The sequence below is a fragment of the Ammodytes marinus genome (genome assembly GCF_949987685.1).
Source record: "Ammodytes marinus genome assembly, chromosome: 18".
Classification (NCBI taxonomy): domain Eukaryota; kingdom Metazoa; phylum Chordata; class Actinopteri; order Uranoscopiformes; family Ammodytidae; genus Ammodytes; species Ammodytes marinus.
The window spans coordinates 1997578-2016103 of NC_137222.1; the positions used below are offsets into that span (position 1 = coordinate 1997578).

At 37.7% G+C, this 18526-nt stretch overlaps 1 protein-coding gene across 1 annotated transcript in view; it reads right to left on the reverse strand.

Annotated features, from left to right (window-relative positions):
* Window positions 1-639: 639 nt before the first annotated feature.
* The window catches only part of pitpnb (phosphatidylinositol transfer protein, beta), a 28032-nt gene continuing 10145 nt past the window's right edge, over window positions 640-18526 (reverse strand). Inside the window, exons 2-12 of the mRNA XM_080047083.1 lie at window positions 18053-18083; window positions 14243-14388; window positions 12355-12446; window positions 11792-11799; window positions 9704-9778; window positions 8893-8976; window positions 7310-7387; window positions 6305-6409; window positions 4786-4908; window positions 3528-3620; window positions 640-1896 (exon numbers count right to left, since the gene is read on the reverse strand). Coding sequence (XP_079903209.1) covers window positions 3573-3620; window positions 4786-4908; window positions 6305-6409; window positions 7310-7387; window positions 8893-8976; window positions 9704-9778; window positions 11792-11799; window positions 12355-12446; window positions 14243-14388; window positions 18053-18083 — 790 coding nt within the window. The 3' untranslated portion in view covers window positions 640-1896; window positions 3528-3572. The remainder of the gene's footprint in view (window positions 1897-3527; window positions 3621-4785; window positions 4909-6304; window positions 6410-7309; window positions 7388-8892; window positions 8977-9703; window positions 9779-11791; window positions 11800-12354; window positions 12447-14242; window positions 14389-18052; window positions 18084-18526) is intronic.

Genomic DNA, 18526 nt, shown 5'->3' on the forward strand with positions numbered 1-18526 from the left:
AAAACAGCACAATATTTTTTTTTTTAACCTAGATATATAGCCCGACTAGGATCTGCGGCTGCACAGTGCTCAAAAATAAATGGCGGCTTAAAAGTTAGCTTCTGTTGTAGTGAACCTCTAGCCAAATAGTCAATGGAATAACTCCATAAAAAAAATGCAGGAAATAGCAGGTTTAAGATGCTATCCGTATTCAGATCAAGGCTCCTACTATTAGCACGCAACACACATCTAGGTCATAAGGATCAGATGTATTTTTTTTAAAACAGTTTTGTCAACAAAAAAAAATCATCTCGGGATAAAATTTGACTCATGTATTCAATTTCATGGACTGGTGTACTTTCTGTTAGCTGGAGTACAGTAAGATTGAGAAGCTATTGTCACCATACAAGTTGATAGTAAAATTAATTGAAACTATGAAAAAAAAGCCAGAATGCTTGTTTTTGCAGATGTGCCCGGACCCTTTATGCACTGAGAAAATAAGTGGTAGTTTAAGAAATATATATAATATATATATATGAAAAAAAAAATACCTTGATTCATGAATGCAGCGACGCACAAGACTCTCAAACTCTTTTGTTTGTAGTTGTTAAAAAAGAAAAAGCTTTTGTGTGTGTGTGTGTGTGTGTGTGTGTGTATGTATTTTGTGTGTGTGTGTGTGTGTATGTATTTTGTGTGTGTGTGTGTGTGTGTGTGTTTAGTTAAAAGGACATGCAGCATTAACATGAGGCAGGTTGGTGCAGTGACACACCAACCACAAGCCTTGATATTAAGCTAAACGATTTTCAATTTCATCCCTAACCGTTTCTAAGAGCGAAGGCAGTTGATTAACACAAAACAAGCGCACACTAACGCGCACACACACACGTATTGTACAGGCTCTCTCTCTCTCTCACAATCGACAAACTTGACTTGAAGTGTGTGTGTGTGTGTGTGTGTGTGTGTGTGTGTGTGTGTGTGTGTGTGCAGGGGGGGAGGGGGGACGACGACGACAATAGCCGAGGAATTCCTCCATCATGCAAGAGTTTTGAATTTTTGCTTCTAACCGTTAAAAACAGGCTTGATTTAGCCTTGAGAGAAAAAAAAAAAAAAAAAAAAAATCTTCAGAATTCCCAAGCAAATGCCAGACAGAGGGGCCAGTGAGACATAGTGGGTGAGAATGGGCAAAGGGTGGGGGGGGGCGTCTAGACATAATTTTTCTTATCAGGACAAGAATATAGACAATACTGAAGGGACAGACAAGGATTAAAGTAGAGAGACACACTGTTATCATACAAGGGAAAAGAGGGAGAAAAATGGTCCAATACCTGCTAAATTCAACTTAAAACCAATTTATGTTGGGGAACCTTTTTTTTTTTTTTTTTTTTTTTTTTTTACTTTTCTTCTTCCTTTTTTTTTTAAACCTAAAAAAACAACATTCTAATTAATTTAAAAGGCTTGACTTTTTCTGAGTCACGGTTTTACTTACACACCTGAATAAAAACAAAGCCCATTGTAATAATCAACTAACAATTACTTACATTATCAGGCAAGTTACGCAAGTTCTGTGCAAAGAGTTTTTTTTTTGTCTTTTCTAATATATATATTTTTTTTTTATGTATGCAAAACCATGTTTGTTTTTTTCTGTATTGTATTGTTTTGTTTGAGTGAGCAGGAGGCTGTGTGATTGGGAGTAGGGTCTGTACAGTACTGTTAAACCAATCTTTTAAGGAGGCAAACCTAATAAACCGTTAAAAATAAAAACCCCAACGACGACTCATTGGAGGCCACACTTCCTGGTTGTGTGTGTGTGTGGGGCGTGTCTCTCTTTGATGACATCACGAAGGGGGTTTTGGTTGGTTTTTAGTTGCCTGTGTCATGAGCAGCACTCATGCCTCGAACTGGACCTGTTTTACGAAGCTGGGAGACGGAGAGAGAAAAGGGACAATTTTAAGTGTTTAGTTTAGTGGTGGAAAAAAAAAAAAAGGTGTTTGAGTGAGTGTGTTAAAGGTGAAGTCAGTGATTCTGGAGAATGCTTATTGTTGTTAAAATCACTTTCTGTCAAAATCAGTGAATATCTCTTCCCTGTACGCTACCTGTCTGTACTGTGTGTGTGCACTGAAAAAAAAAGCAGTGTTGTTAATACACAGCCTAGGCTCTGTAAACGGGCATGTTGTCAGCTATGGTGGGCCTCTTTGTTTACATACCAGTTTACAGAGCCTAGGCTGTGTATTGACACCCGAATATTTTCAGCGCACACACAGGTCGGACAAGTAGCAGATCGTGAGGAAAAAAAAATTAACCGATTTTCACAACAAGCGTTCTCCAGAATTGCTGACGTCACCTTTAATACTCAAGTCGTACATAACAATAAGCCGTGCACGTGCAAAACACAAAACATCAGAAGGAAAAACAAAACTGTGAAAACACAGAGTGAAGCGTTGGAGCTGGAAGAAAATGAAATGTGAAAAAGACAAAATGTTTTAGTGAGGACTGAGGAGAAGGCGGGAGGAAAATGAGTTAGACAGAACAAGGCCCAGACCTTCACTTGTGGCTGATGTAACTGAGGTTGCGTTCCGAATCGCATACTTTCTACTTTATAGTATGTAGAAAAAAGATTTAGGATGTCCCGATTCTTGTGGCCAGATTTAGGATGGTTAGAAGTACCCGGATGTCCTACTTCATGCGGCCAAGATTGTTAGTGTTGAAAACTGCATCCTATTTGGGCGATTCTGACCCACAATCCAGTGCTCACTTGAAGTGACGTCACATCGGCGAAGCCTCCATATGAAAACAAACGGGGATGCGACGGATATAAAAGCAAGAGGCAAAATCAAGGCGCAATGTTATGATGAAATAAGAGAGAAAAGTATGTCCCAAAAGTATGCCTACTGCATCCTAACTTGATTCTTTTTATCGTCGGATGTAGTATGTAGAATAGAAAAAAGAAAGAGTATGCGATTCGGAACGCAACCTGAGTTTTTGGTCAATTAACTAATTCTTTATATGAATTACTAATTTTCCAGTTCAGATTTGCCTCTTTTTTTTTGCAATGGTTTAAAATGAGCATATTTGGCCATTTGAGAAGGTCACTTGTGTTCTGAAAAATAACCAACACATTCATTTGATAAAGCTCTACTCTCCTTTCTTTATTCTGAGGCACTTCTGGAAACATTTTAGTAATTATTATTTTTTAAGATAAGATAAAAATAAAATTAAAATGTAAATCATCAAGGTGTGTTTTTATTCAAATTTAAATCTTATATACACTAGTATAGTATATAAAATGAACTGAACTAAACCATCTTTATGGCTTAAAGTAAATAAGCCACATTTGAAGAACGGAGCCCATGAGAGGAAAAAAAAACAAAAACGAAAAGTAGAATGAATGAATGCTGAGAAGACGTCAAACACTAATGATCTGAAAAAACAAAATGGTGGTTTAGTCAGAAATGGTTTAGTGAGACAGAGAGCCGTGCAGCAGCAGCAGCAGCATGCGTAGAGGTAGAGAATGATCCATGCACTTCTGTCTCCTTCCCCTCCAGACTTACTGCTCTGCCTCTAGTGTGTGTGTGTGAGCTACAGCCAACCGCCCGCTACTCGTCTGTAGCCGAGGTCCCTCGCACGTCACCCTTCTGACGCATCTGAGGTCAAATCCAGGAGGGAAAGGGGTTAGCGGAAACGAAAAATGTTTTAGTTACATTGTGTGACTTACAGTGTGTGAATAATATGCTTGTGTTCATCGGTCAATAAAGAACTAAATCAAGCACATTAATAGGTTTGTCCTGAAGTCTCCAGCATCCGGTCAAAGCAGAACAATGTTTATTTGTAACAGTGTCATTAATAAACCAACAGAAAAAACTGTATTTTACATTTTTGAAATATTTGTAAAGAACAAAGAGGTTAAGAGTAACTCCAAAATATTGTGCTCGAATCAATATTGGAATAACTTTTCTGCATTCTTTGCACGTGCCTTGTTCAAATCAAGACACACAAGCACATAGCAGCATAAGTCTGAGGCCATGTCCACACATACACGGGATATTTTTATCTTTTACTGTGCGACCTGGCCTTTTGTCCACATGCGAACATCACAAAAAAACAGAGTGTTTTGAAAACTCTGCCCATAGTGAAGATTTTGGCAAAAATTCTGTATTCCTGCATTTGTGGGGACAGCGATGCTTAAAAAATTAAAATAAAAATCCATTTGTTTTAAGTATCCATTTGTACATGTGTCAATTACCTCCTCCAGTTCCTTCTGGGTCTGTGTGTGTGTCTCTGTGTGTGTGTGTGTGTGTGTGTGTGTGTCTGTCTGTCTGTGTGTGTGTGTGTCTGTCTGTCTGTCTGTGTGTGTGTGTGTCTGTCTGTCTGTATTTATTGAGCTCTTTTTACCTCCTCCAGTTCTTTCTGGGTCTGTGTGTGTGTGTCTCTCTGTGTGTGTGTGTGTGTGTGTGTGTGTGTGTCTGTCTGTCTGTCTGTCTGTCTGTGTGTGTGTGTGTGTGTGTGTCTGTCTGTATTTATTGAGCTCTTTTTACCTCCTCCAGTTCTTTCTGGGTCTGTGTGTGTGTCTCTGTCTGTCTGTCTGTCTGTCTGTCTGTCTGTCTGTCTGTCTGTCTGTGTGTGTGTGTGTGTGTGTGTCTCTCTGTCTGTCTGTGTGTGTCTGTCTGTCTGTCTGTCTTTATTGAGCTCTTTTTACCTCCTCCAGTTCTTTCTGGGTCTGTGTCTCTGTGTGTGTGTCTGTCTGTCTGTCTGTCTGTCTGTCTGTCTGTCTGTCTGTGTGTCTGTCTGTCTTTATTGAGCTCTGTTTACCTCCTCCAGTTCTTTCTGGGTCTCCTCCTCCATCCGCCTGATGTCCTCCATGGTGAGACCAACCCATCGGTCGATCCAGCAGAAAAGCTGGCGGTGGAAGTTGGTGAAAATACGCTTTTCTTGCTGTGAAAGAGGTCGAAAGAATTTCTTTTATTAAAACAACTGCTGGAGACCAATTATAGGCAGCAGTACTTTTGTTCCACGCGTTCAGCCCATATCAATGTATTATCTAAACATCAACATGATATGAAGGCATTTTGGAGACTTCAAATGTTTCTCTATTTTACTGACTACACATAGTAAACTTTTCCCATTTTTAAAAATGTCCCCTCTCATCTCTTCCCTGACCTAAACTGCAGCCCTGCGTTCCGAATCTCATACTCTTTCTTTTTTCTATTCTACATACTACATCCGACGATAAAAAGAATCTAATTAGAATGCAGTAGGCATACTATTGGGACATACTTTTACTTATTTATTTCATCATAACATTGCGCCTTGATCTTGCCTCTTGCTTTTATAGCCGTCGCATCCCCATTTGTTTTCATATGGAGGCTTCGTCGATGTGACGTCACTTCACGTGCTCACCGGATTGTGGGTCAGAATCGCCCAAATAGGATGCTGTTTTCAACACTAACAATCTTGGCCGGATGAAGTAGGACATCCGGGTACTTCTAACCATCCTAAATCTGGCCACAAGAATTGGGACAGCCTACATCTTTTTTCTACATGCTATATAGTAGAAAGGGTAGTTTTCTCTTGCCCCACAATTAAGAAATGTTCCTCAGAGCCATGTCTCCCTCTGCTGCCTAAATTAGGAACACCACTCCATTTGCACAATACAATGCCTATTCTTCAGTATTATTAAAGGTGCTACAAGCAACTTTCAGTTTGTGGTCATTCTTGCACCCCCCAGCTGTTGTTCCTGGGTGAGCGTATATACCCATGACAAAGGCATTAAGAAAAACTATATAAAAATTGCATTCTTTGCACTGATGGTCTCGTTTGCTGTTACATGTAATTTATGATCATCAGAGGAAAAATTAGACTGTTTCAGAAATATTTAAAAGTTACTCGTAGCACCTTTAAAGGTGCAGTGTGTAATATGACATCATCAAGAAAGTTCTACAAAGTTCTAGAATGCAACACTCCCTGGGTAATCCCAACCCTTTAGAATAATAACAGAAGCTACAGTGGCCTTCAAGGACAAGAACAATTCAAAATTTTAAACAATGCACCTGATGACATTCCAACTAAGACACTTTCAAGATGGCGGCACTAAGCCTAGGTCCAAAATATGCAGAAATATGGACATATATGAGACCCTTTCTAAGGGAAAAAATTATAATTCCAAAAAAAAATGTCAGCTATTATGCACTAAATTAAATGTACTTATGGATATTATAATTACTTTCTACAAAATCTGCTAGGAAATAAAACCCCAAATTCTACACACTGCAGGTTCAAGCAATAAACTATCAAATAAATATGTGAGAAAACATAGTTTCTTTTTTTTTACCCTGTGTATGAAGTTCTCCACCTTGGTCTGCAGCCCCCACCACCTGAACTTGACGGTGACCAGTTTGTACGCACACATGTAGGGGCAGTCCTTCTTCAGCTCGCTCTGTGAAGGGGGAAATAAACAAAACCAAAGTTCACTAAACACAGTATGACAGAGGAAAATTAACATATTTTTTTCTTGCATTTAAAAAAAAAATTGCAGTAAAATTGTAAGAGGTTTCTTTTTCTTTTTACTCTGCAAAGCACTTTGAGTTGCATCTGTGTATGAATTGTGCTAAATAAATAAATTGCCATGACTGACTTTCAAGAAAAGTGCTTTATAAATACAAATCAGGGTTCCTACAAAGTTTTTCCAATACATTTTCAAAACTTTTCAATGACTTGCGTGAAATTTTAACCCAAGTTCCATAACCTCATTTGGGTCGGTTTCGCAATCATATGGCTCAATAATGATATGGCTCTTAAAGCTGCAGTGTGAAGAATTTATTGGCATTCTAGAACTTTCACCACTGGATGCCACTAAATATTCAGATATAACACACAGTGCACCTTTTAGCCACGTGTTAAAAGCCATCCATTATTAAACATGAACTAATTCAAGGAACTATTTCACACAACACTAGACATGTTTCCCTTTTAACCTGTAATTATTATTTTTTTCTCTAATGTCTATTCTATGTATTTTAATCTTGATGTATTTCATGCCCCTGTAAAGCACTTTGAATGGCCTTGTGTCTGAATTGTGCTATAGAGATAAACTTGCCTTGCCTTTAACACTAGCGAAAATTTTAGTATATTCAAAACATTTCCAAAAACATTCAGTTATTTCCCAACCATTCCCAGGCCTCAAAAAAAAAAAAATTCCTTAAAAATGTCAGAATTTATCCAGGAACTTCATGATCGTGGGAAGTGAACCCTGTCCTGTATAATATATCATTTTTAACGTCATGCAAAATGCTTATATATCTGCTTCCTGTCGCTAGGTCAGGTAACAGGTTGGTACCTTCCATTCTGGGCCCAGTGGTCCTCGGCCCGTCTTAGCAGAGTGGAACAGAGCGGGGTCTTCTTCTGGCTTATAGTCCTGGAAAAAAAAAAAAAAAAGATTTAAAAAAAACTTTATTAAGACGCTGCTAGAAACAGACTGACACCTGTCGGCCATCGCTGCTACAAAGTCAAATGATTGAAGAAGATGATTGATTGTGTGTCTGAAAAGCAGGCTGAGCATTATCTGAAAGTATGGAGTGTTTAAAGGAATACTTCACCGGTGGGAATATGAACTCTGAGATCCTATGTAGTATAAATGTGCAAAATTTTTAGAAATCAGTTCATCCTAGCCTGAGAAAAGGCAGAAAGAGTGTTTTATGGTCTCACTGTCTAACCCTGCATTTTACCCTGTGTGACATCACACAGGGTAAAATGTAGGGTTAGGGTTAACAGGACAGCTGTACCAACGGAAAACTGAGGGAAGAAAAACCTAATTCATTATATTATAATAGCGATTCTATAATGATAGAACGCCGGTTCCGTAAAAAGGTGAAGTATTCCTTTAAGAATCAGTTAGCGCGCGATAGTATTTTCCCTCCCACCCCCTAAATCCCAAACCCCCTGATCTCACGGCTCACGGTTCTATTTTAATCTATTGGGTCAGTTGGTTAAAGAGGAGAGAATACCTGGAACAGATGGACTTCCCAATAAGCCCTGTTCTGAACACTCATCCACTTAACTCATTATTGTGCAGGAGCTAGTTACAGAAAACGCTGCTTTGTATTACTGTCAAATACCTGAATCGTCAATTTTAATGGCGGAGGGAAAATGGTGTGTTCTGTAGAAGTTAATTATGTAAATGTTTGAATGGCAATATGTTCTTTCAATGCCTAAAATCAAATAAATATGATTATATAATATAATATGAAAAAAAAAGAGTCATATACATGAACTGCCTTGATATCTTTGCCATCATCTGTGCTTGCCTGTTTGTTCTTGCTCCAACTGTGTGCAATATGTTTGTTTGTCTTGGCCTGCTGTAATTATAAATGTAATGTATTTTTTAATTTTTTTTTTACTGTTATGTATTGTAGGTTGCCTACTGACAACTGGCCGGGGACTACAGCTGGAAATTAGCCAAATAGGCTAAAGCTGCTCCTTCTCAAAGGGGACTGTCCACGAAACTATAAACAAATAAACTAAACTGAACTGATCTAACTCATAGAATATTTTTTACGAGTTCACAAATGTTAACCAAGATTTTGAAAATAAATAATAAGCACACAATATCAAACCGGTTTTGAAAATGTAACACCGGCTCACCCCTATCAACTGTAAACCTTGGGGAGTCAAATCTGTGCTTTCCATCAACAACACTTTAAAAAAGCTCAGTTGGTAGGGCGTCCCCCCCCCCCCCCCCCATGGGCCTCGGCCAGCAGCGGACCCGGGTTCGATTCCAGCCCGCGGTCGTTCTCTGCATGTCACTCCCCTCTCTGCCCCATTTCAACTCTGTCTCTACACTATCAATAAAGCATAAAAATGCCCAAAATATATATAAAAAAAGAAATAAAATAATAATAAATAAATAAATGAAACCCTCACCCCATGTGCCACTTCTTCTTTGTTTTCGATGTTGATGGGAGAAACCTCCACAGTCCCCCACGTCTGCTCGTCCAGATCATGGACCTGAAACCACAGAAGAAGAACGGTAAACTCAAGAAACAAGAGACACTAACCCTGCGTTTCGAATCGCATACTCTCTACTATATAGTATGGTAGAAAAAAGATTTAGGATGTCCCGATTCTTGTGGCCAGATTTAGGATGGTTAGAAGTACCCGGATGTCCTACTTCATGCGGCCAAGATTGTTAGTGTTGAAAACAGCATCCTATTTGGGCGATTCTCACCGACAATCCAGTGCGCACGTGAAGTGACGTCACATCGACGAAGCCTCCATATGAAAACAAACAGGGATGCGACGGATATAAAAGCAAGAGGCAAGATCAAGGCGCAATGTTATGATGAAATAAATAAGTAAAATTATGTCCCAATAGCATGCCTACTGCATCCTAACTAGATTCTTTTTATGGACAGATCTAGTATGTAGAATAGAAAAAAAAAAGTATGCGATTCGGAATGCAGGGTTATTCAAATCTGTGTTGTTATAAATCAAATGGGATTCGAATTCAAAACCACACATCCGGGTCTTTCTAACCATCCTAAATCTGGTCACTAGAATCGGGACATCCTAAATCTTTTTTCTTCCATACTAAATAGTATATAGTATGGGGATTGGAACGCAGATCTAGTGCTACTGTGATGTACCCTACCGAACTGAACTGTAATGTATTGTTCTGTGGAAACAAGGCTTAAGAGTCCAGATATCTCGGCCTCAGCTGCTCCAGTTTACTCACATTTTCTATTGTTCCCATGTCAGGTTTGTGCCACGTCTCGATCTTAATCATAAAGTCGTCCTTCATGTACTCATTCTGAAACAAGCAGGAGAGAAGACAACACGCATTTAATAAACAGGGATCATAAATATGTGTCCTTTTGTTAAAGGCCTACTTCACCGGTTGGAATATGAAGGTGTATTGAACTCGGAGATCCTATGAAGTATAAATGTGAAAAAAAAAATGAAATCGGATCATCCTAGCCTGAGAAAAGGCAGAAAGAGTGTTTTATGGTCTCACTGTCTAACCCTACATTTCTCTTTCTGTGATGTCGCAGGGGATAATATACAATTGTTCATGTTTTTGTGCATGTCTTGTTTGCATTTTATTTTATAATGTGTAATGCATTTATTTTTTTCTATAAATTTTCTTTTCCTTACTTGCTTTTCTAATGTCTATTGATCTATACAGTAGGAGTATGGTATGGTATGGTGTATTTTAATCTTGATGTATTTCATGCCCCTGTAAAAGCACTTTGAATGTAAAAGAAAGTAATAAAAAATAAAAATGGAACCATCTTAAAGGGACACTGTGTAACATTTGAAGTAATTCATTAGCTAAAATCAATATCCTCATTCATAAATCTGTCCTCATTGGTGTAAAATCACCTCTGCCAATAATCTGAATTATCCTCCTGAGCGGAGAATTACAATTATTAATATTACATTTTGTACATTGAGCAGGCAAGTCTTATGGAGGAAGCCATGTTTTTGGAATGTCATCAGGTGCATTGTTTAAAATGTAGAATTGTTCTTGTCCTTGAAGGCCACTGTAGCTTCTGTTATTATTCTAAAGGGTTGGGGTTACCCAGGGAGCGTTGCATTCTAGAACTTTGTAGAACTTTCTTGATGATGTCATATTACACACTGCACCTTTAATGTCCAGCTATAATTGTGGAGATGAGCTGACCTCAGCTAGTACAAACTGTACGAGCAGAATGAATGGAATCAATGGAGGATTCTCAGAGATACGGCTAAACCGCACGGCTAAGACCAATTAGCTCAATCAGACTTTTGAAACTAAACACTTCTGCTCAGCTCACACCTATTTATAACGCTCGGTTTAAAAGTTATGAGCAGAATAGACGAGTAGTACATTTGGCTAGAGTCTGACGCATACAGTGTGTGTGTGTGTGTGTGTGTGTGTGTGTGTGTGTGTGTGTGTGTGTGTGTGTGTGTGTGTGTGTGTGTGTGTAGCAGAATAGACAAGTAGTACGTTTGGCTAGAGAGACACTGGGCTGAGGAAAAAACTAAGGGAGATAATGGTTTTAAATATCAGTCTAAATTTTTAAAAGTCTGATGCGAGTGAGTGAGTGACTGAGTGTGTGTGTGAGAGTGAGTGAGTGAGTGAGTGAGTGAGTGAGTGAGTGAGTGAGTGAGTGAGTGAGTGAGTGAGTGAGTGAGTGAGTATAATCTCAACCTAAAAGCCCAGTTGCTTCATTTCAGAACGCCTTGCCAAAAAAAAAATCGCAATCCGTCTGGTGGTTTTTCTGTTTTTTTCTCTTTAAAAAAAAAATAAAGATAAAAATTTGCATTTTTCATTCTTACTAAGCTCAGGCCAGTGGTGGTATATGACAACATAACTACTATTGTGACTGACTGCCTCTATGTTAATATGTGCAGTGTGTAATATGACATCATCAAGACAGTTCTACAAAGTTCTAGAAAGCAACGCTCCCTGGGTAACCCCACCCCTTTCGAATAATAACAGAAGCTACAGTGGCCTTCAAGGACAAGAACAATTCTAAATTTTAAACAATGCACCCGATGACATTCCAACTATGACACTTTCAAGATGGCGGCACTAGGCCTTGGTCCAAAATATGCAGAAATATGGACATATATGAGACGCTTTCTAAGGTAAAAAATTATAATTAAAAAAAAAAATGTCAGCTATTATGCACTAAATTAAATGTACTTATGGATATTATAATTACTTTCTACAAAATCTGCTAGGAAATAAAACACAACATTCTACACACTGCAGGTTTAATATGTTGTTGACCAAATAAATAAAAAAATGTCATAAAAAGTTTGAGAAGCAACTCACCGTCACAACTGCAGAATGAGGAAAAAGGAAACAGAAGAAAATGATAGAATTAGTTTCAAAACTTTATCAATCTTTAAAAATTTTAACTTTCAAAGTTGTATGACATCCATAAAATGTCCATTTAAAGCTATAGTGCGTAACTGTTTTTATATAAATGAATGACGGTCACATTCAAGCCATCGCCAAATGAGATGACACAAAGTTGATTAAGTCTATCAGCTCCACAAAACTCTCTCTGTATTTCTCAGTATGGCAGCGTTTACAAACTGGCGCACCCTCTCACCCACCCCCATGACACTGGTGCAGGAACTCAGAAAAATCCCAAGAAGAGCCCAAGAAATTTTTCAGTCATTGATTCTACTGCTAAGAAAAAAAAAACCTGGGCGTACAGCAGAAGGTATAAAATCCATGTGCGATCACTGAAGGCTTTTACCTCATGTAGATGCACCGACAGTGTTGTTGTATTTACTCAGAAGTTACACACTATAGCTTTAAACATATCACATATGCAAACACACTGAAGTGAAAAAAACAACTTAATATGAATGTGGTTTTGAACTTACTAGTGCGACAGTACGGATAGGCGTTCCAAGCCTTTTCATGAAAAACTAAAGCTCCCTCTGGTGCGATCATCTTCACATAGCCGGGGACTTTACTGCAGAGACAGAAACAAAGACACACTATTAGGTTCCAAGGTTCTTTTAAAGGGGCACTGTGTAACATTTTAAGTAATTTATTAGCTAAAATCAATATCCTCATTCATAAATATGTCCTCATTGGTGTAAAATCACCTCTGCCAATATTAATCTGAATTATCCTCCTGAGCGGAGAATTACAAATATTTATATTACATTTTGTACATTGAGCAGGCAGGTCTTATGGAGGCATCCATGTTTTTGGAATGTCATCAGGTGCCTTGTTTAGAATTGTTCTTGTACTTGAAGGCCACTGTAGCTTCTGTTATTATTCAAAAGGGGTGGGGTTACCCAGGGAGCGTTGCATTCTAGAACTTTATAGAAGATGTCATATTACACACTGCCCCTTTAAGGAAAAAATGTAAACCAACTAATTATCTTTTGTTGATATTTTTATTTTTATTTATTCATTCATGTTAGTATGTAGAACTCAAAACTTGAAGTTACATTAACATATGAATGATAAGTTATCTCAAAAAAAGATCATTAGTTAGTTAACATGACAGTTTCCCTTCAAGCTTAATAGTTTTACTTTTAGCCTCAAAACTAAAAAAATATAGTTCAGAGAGTTGTCTTGGAAAATGTACGTTTTCCAAACTTTTTCATAAAAATAGTGTATTTTCACGGCTAAATTTAAACTTTTTTTTTTTAGCAATTCCAGGATCCATTTGTGGTGAATTGTACAATTTTTTTTTGTCTGTGGCACTGGGCCAGAGGACAGAAAGCCATTTCCTGGAATATGAAAGAACAACAGGGCGGACAGAATTGGAGGAAACACCTGACAAGAAGTAGGATGACCCTGAGGCTGCATTCCAATCCCCATACTTCCCTACTATTTAGTATGCCAGAAAAAGATTTACGATGTCCCAATACAATACATGCACGTCAATTGTAGTATGCTGAAAATACACAAATGCCCCACTAACTCCAATATCATTTTGGAGTATTCGTCTTTATTCTTGACATAATGAAAAAAAATCAGATGAGGAAGATTTTTTTTTTCTCTCCTGTGGCCCTTAAACTCTTCTGTACTTCAGTATGTAGTGTAGTAAAAAGAAAAAGTATGTGATTTGGAACACAGGGAGGACGGACAGAATAGGAGGATACACCTGGCAAGAAGTAGGATGACCCCTTTGTCTTTAGAACAGATTCCATTCTCTATGTACAAATGCTGTGTGTAGTTTAGGAGTTTATTTTTAAGTCATAACCTGCATTCTTCCTATAATGTCTGCTGGAATGTAAAAAAAAAGAGTTCAGTGTAAAATAAATGTTTTTAAATTGAATTTTTGTATAAAAAAAATAAAACCTTTGAAATGCAAGACAAAAAAGGGAAAAGGCACTTTCTTTCTTTTTAAATTAAATGTTGATTTCCTCAATTTTTGTACCAAATTATGTGTCATAGTAATCATAGAGATTATCATTATTTAGCTGTGTTGATCAGCAGTATGAGCATAATACATAGGCTCAGTGTATGTGAGAGCCTTGCCTGTACGGCTGTGTAGACATTATGGATGTAGTTTAGGAGTTTTAGTTTGGTAAATAAATATTTTTAAATTAAGTAGTTTTGTAATCGTTTTTTTTAGCCCAAAGACAAAAAATAAATAAAATTATAAAATTATTTAAAAAAAGTCATGTCCTCAATTTTTTTTGCATCAAATTATGGAAAGTATTATCAAAGAGATTATCAACATGTATCCCTATCAATAAGCAGTATCAGCATAATACAGAAGAAGCTCAGTGTATCTCATAGCCTTGCCTCTTTAGATGGTATATTTTATGTGTGTATTGTCCCTTCTCTCCATCCTTCTCGTAGGGTTCATTCTTCAGCACCTCGATTCCTTCCCCTCCGCCGGTCTCATTCTTACTGGCCTCAGCCACGGAGAACAGCTGCCCCACTTGGTACTGGGACACATGGGAAGAGGAAAAATACAGAGTTAGGGCCAAAGATTCAATTTTTTTAATTCAGTTCAGTTTATTTAGTCATTGTTACAGAATACCAACAACATGTTGTTAGAGCAAAACACAGACAGGCATATAGTTTTAGTTGTCCGTCAATTTATACCTTTACACAATGGGGGAAAATACAGAATTAGGGCCAAAAATGTCAAATTAAATTACCTTCATCTTATTTTATGATTGCTGTTTTTACTGTATTTTTATATACTTTATTTAAATTAATATATGTTAATTTTTATCCTATTTTATTTCTGTTTTCTCTGCTCATTATATGTTATCCTTGTCATTGTGTTTATTGTGTGTTCACAGGAGCATGCAGTAAGTTTAAAAAAATATATTGTCTCTAAGTAGTTCTTAGTATTGAATAATTCTATCATCATAAATCAAAATTATTTGGAGGAACCTGGACCCGAACGTAAGACTAGAATATGTTTGAGAACCAAACTGTGGGCCCTGCTGCTGTAAACAACAAAAACAGTGAAACAGTAACTTTTCAGGAAGCTTTCTAACTTCAAACAGTGTTCCAGGGATCAAATTTTCCTGTGAGGAAAGTTTTGTTTTTTCAGTTATGAGAATATACCTTAGAAAATGTTCACTTCTCTGGCACACACAAAGTTACATAGTGCACCTTTAAACTACAGGGACACACAACCTGTAATTTATATTTTCCATATGCAAAGTCATAGCAGGTCCCTAAGGCCAAGGCAGGTGCTTCAGTGCCACTAGGTGTATTTAAGTCTGCTCTAGTTACCCAGATATCTCTTTAAAAAAAAATAGTGGACAGTATGTTTTTTAGCCTCTAAACGGCTGTGTTTTTGCTGAATAATTGTCTCTTCTTGATCAAGTATTTCTGCATTTATTAAAGGTGTAATCAGTGATTCTAGAGAACACTTGTTGTTGTTAAAATCACTTTGAGTCAAAATCAGTGAATATCTCCTCACGATCCACTACCTGTCTAAAAAAATAAAAAACTGGTGATACTACATAACCTAGGCGCTGTAAACTGGCATGTAAACAAAAGGGGCCCACTGTAGCTAGCAACATGCCCGTTTACAGAGCCTAAGCTGTGTATAAACAACACTGGATATTATTTCAGCGCACACCGAGTACGGACAGGTAGATGATTATGGGGAGATATTCAATGAACAACAATTATTTCTCCAGAATGGCTGACTTCACCTTTAAGATGACTGTGCCATCCATGTTGTTCTATACAGCATATAGTGAACACATTCTAAATCATCTTTAAAATAAACTTTCCAGCCTAATTAGACCTCCCAACTTTTGATATATGCTACAAAATATCACCAGCTTTTGTCAGGGCTTTTACTGCAGATGCAATTACTGTGAAAGAATAAAAAAATAAAAGCAAAAAAAGCCCCAATTATCTCCGATAAAGCGCTGAATGCTCCGACAGTCGGCTATTTAGTTGGGTCTCCTGTTGGTGAGCGCTTTCAAAATAAGGCCAATTTGTGATGTCACTGCATATCATCATAACAAAGGGCTCGGCTCACTGAACCCGAAAACTTTGTCTATTTATTTCTTAATGGTAAAATGGGGAGAGAAAAAAATTGCACAATAATACTAATATGATTTCCACTTAGAGAGAGATATGGAACTGAACTGGTCACTTTTAATTAACTTAGAAGTCAATACAGGAAATACATATCATAATCATGCACACTGCCAATTTAAATATTCTTGAACAATATACTCCTGTTAAATCTGCACACTATGAAATGGTCCTATACTTGATCAGCACTACCAGTTTAAACCTGCAGTGTGTAGAATTTTGGGTTTTATTTCCTAGCAGATTTTGTAGAAAGTAATTATAATATCCATAAATACATTTAATTTAGTGCATAATAGCTGAATTTTTTTTTTTAATTATTATTTTTTCCCTTAGAAAGGGTCTCGTATATGTCAATATTTCTGCATATTTTGGACCAAGGCCTAGTGCCGCCATCTTGAAAGTGTCATAGTTGGAATGTCATCAGGTGCATTGTTTAAAATTTAGAATTGTTCTTGTCCTTGAAGGCCACTGTAGCTTCTGTTATTATTCGAAAGGGTTGGGGGTTACCCAGGGAGCGTTGCATTCTAGAACTTTGCAGAACTTTTTTGATGATGTCATATTACACACTGCACCTTTAAATTGTGTGATTGTGATTGTGTAACTATATAGTCTTTAACTTGCACTGTTATGTCCTGGATTGATTTTCGTTATAGCAATTTTTTTTGTCTAATTTTTTCTTGTATTTGTTTGCACCTTGGTCCTTACGAAGCGTTAATTTTGTGCACTGTCTATTCTATACTTGATGTATTTTAATCTTGATGTACTTCATGCCCCTGGTAAAGCACTTTGAATAGGCCTTGTGTCTGAATTGTGCTATAGAAATAAACTTGCCTTGCTTTGCCTTAGTATTCAGGCTCAGACAGAAGCCTCAATGGATTGGCTATTGTTTGTACAGCTCCAACATGCTGTTACTGTAACATTATATTGTTCCCCTCATCTTTTAAACACTGCACCAAACTAATAATATACATAATTATTCATATATATACACACTATTATAGCTTTTTATTATATATACTGACATGTTAAAGCTGGGGTATGTGATTTCTGATTGGTCAAAGGTAACATGAGCTGTACACTTTGACCAATCAGAGCGAGGCTCCGATTCTCTGTTCTTATTGGCTGTTGTTGGGACTGTCCATTCACTTTGGCACGACTTTGTTGGTGTAGAGCGTGTCAGGGAGGGACCATAGGGGAGGGACCAAAGAGAACAAGTGGAGCGGTTGAGGTATTTGGATTCAAATCTCTATCCCAACTGCCATTTTCTCCCCAAATCCTCCACCCCAGCTTTAATGACATAATAATAACTATCTGTTAAGGGGTAGGACTAGATAGGTTGTTTTTTACTTCCTCCTACTTCCCCCTTTAGAGCAAGTGGAAAGTGTGTCTGTGTCTGTTTATTTATTTTTGCTTTTAGTTTTTTTATTTATCCGTCTACTACTATTTAAACTTGTTTTTTATTGCTTGCACGTTCAAAATAAAGACAACCAACCAACCAACCAATCAATCAATCAATCAATCAATCAATCAATCAATGTCCAACACAGCAAGCCATGAAAGAGTCAAAATTAGGCTTTTTGGGCACCAAGGATAATATCTGAAAACATCGGAAAAAAACATATTGGAATATGCAATAAAATCCAATTTAAAAAAAAGGTGTTTCCTGTGTATTTCTGGGGATATTAGCTGAAAATAAATGATTGCGCGGAATTCATAACCTGAAAAAAAGTCCAGAGAAATAATCCTAAAAAGTACATTTTGTAATGTCACACACACACACACACACACACACACACACACACACACACACACACACACACACACACACACACACACACACACACACACACACACACACACACACACACACACACACACACACACACACACACACACACACACACACACACACACACACACACACACACACACACACACACACACACACACACACACACACACACACACACACACACACAAAATAAAATATTCCATGATGTAATATCTATAGGAGTGTGTAGATGTTATTGTGCTCACCTCTTCCACAGAGACAGGCAACACTACACGGCTGAGAGAGGGAAGAGACAAAGGAGAGAGAGAGAAGAGACAAAGGAGAGAGAGAGAGAATAGACAAAGGAGAGAGAGGGAGAGAGAGAGACAAAGGAGAGAGGGAGAGAGGGAGAGAGAGATGGGGGGGGAGGAAATGGAGACAGAGACAAATTAGTTAAAAATAAATTCACTTAAAAATACAGAGTTAAAATACCACAGAAGAAGAAGAAGACGATTTTCACATTTTATGCAACATTTTTAAGACTTGAAGTTGAAACAGTCCATTGTTGGGGCGCTCCGGTGGTGTAGTGGATAGAGCGCGTACCATATTGGCTCTGACCTTTGTTGCAGTGGTCGCGGGTTCGAATCCGACCCGTGGACCTTTCCTGCAGGTCATTCCCCCTCTCTCTCTCTCTCTGTCTGTCTCCCCATTTCAACTCTGTACTATCCAATAAAGCTTGA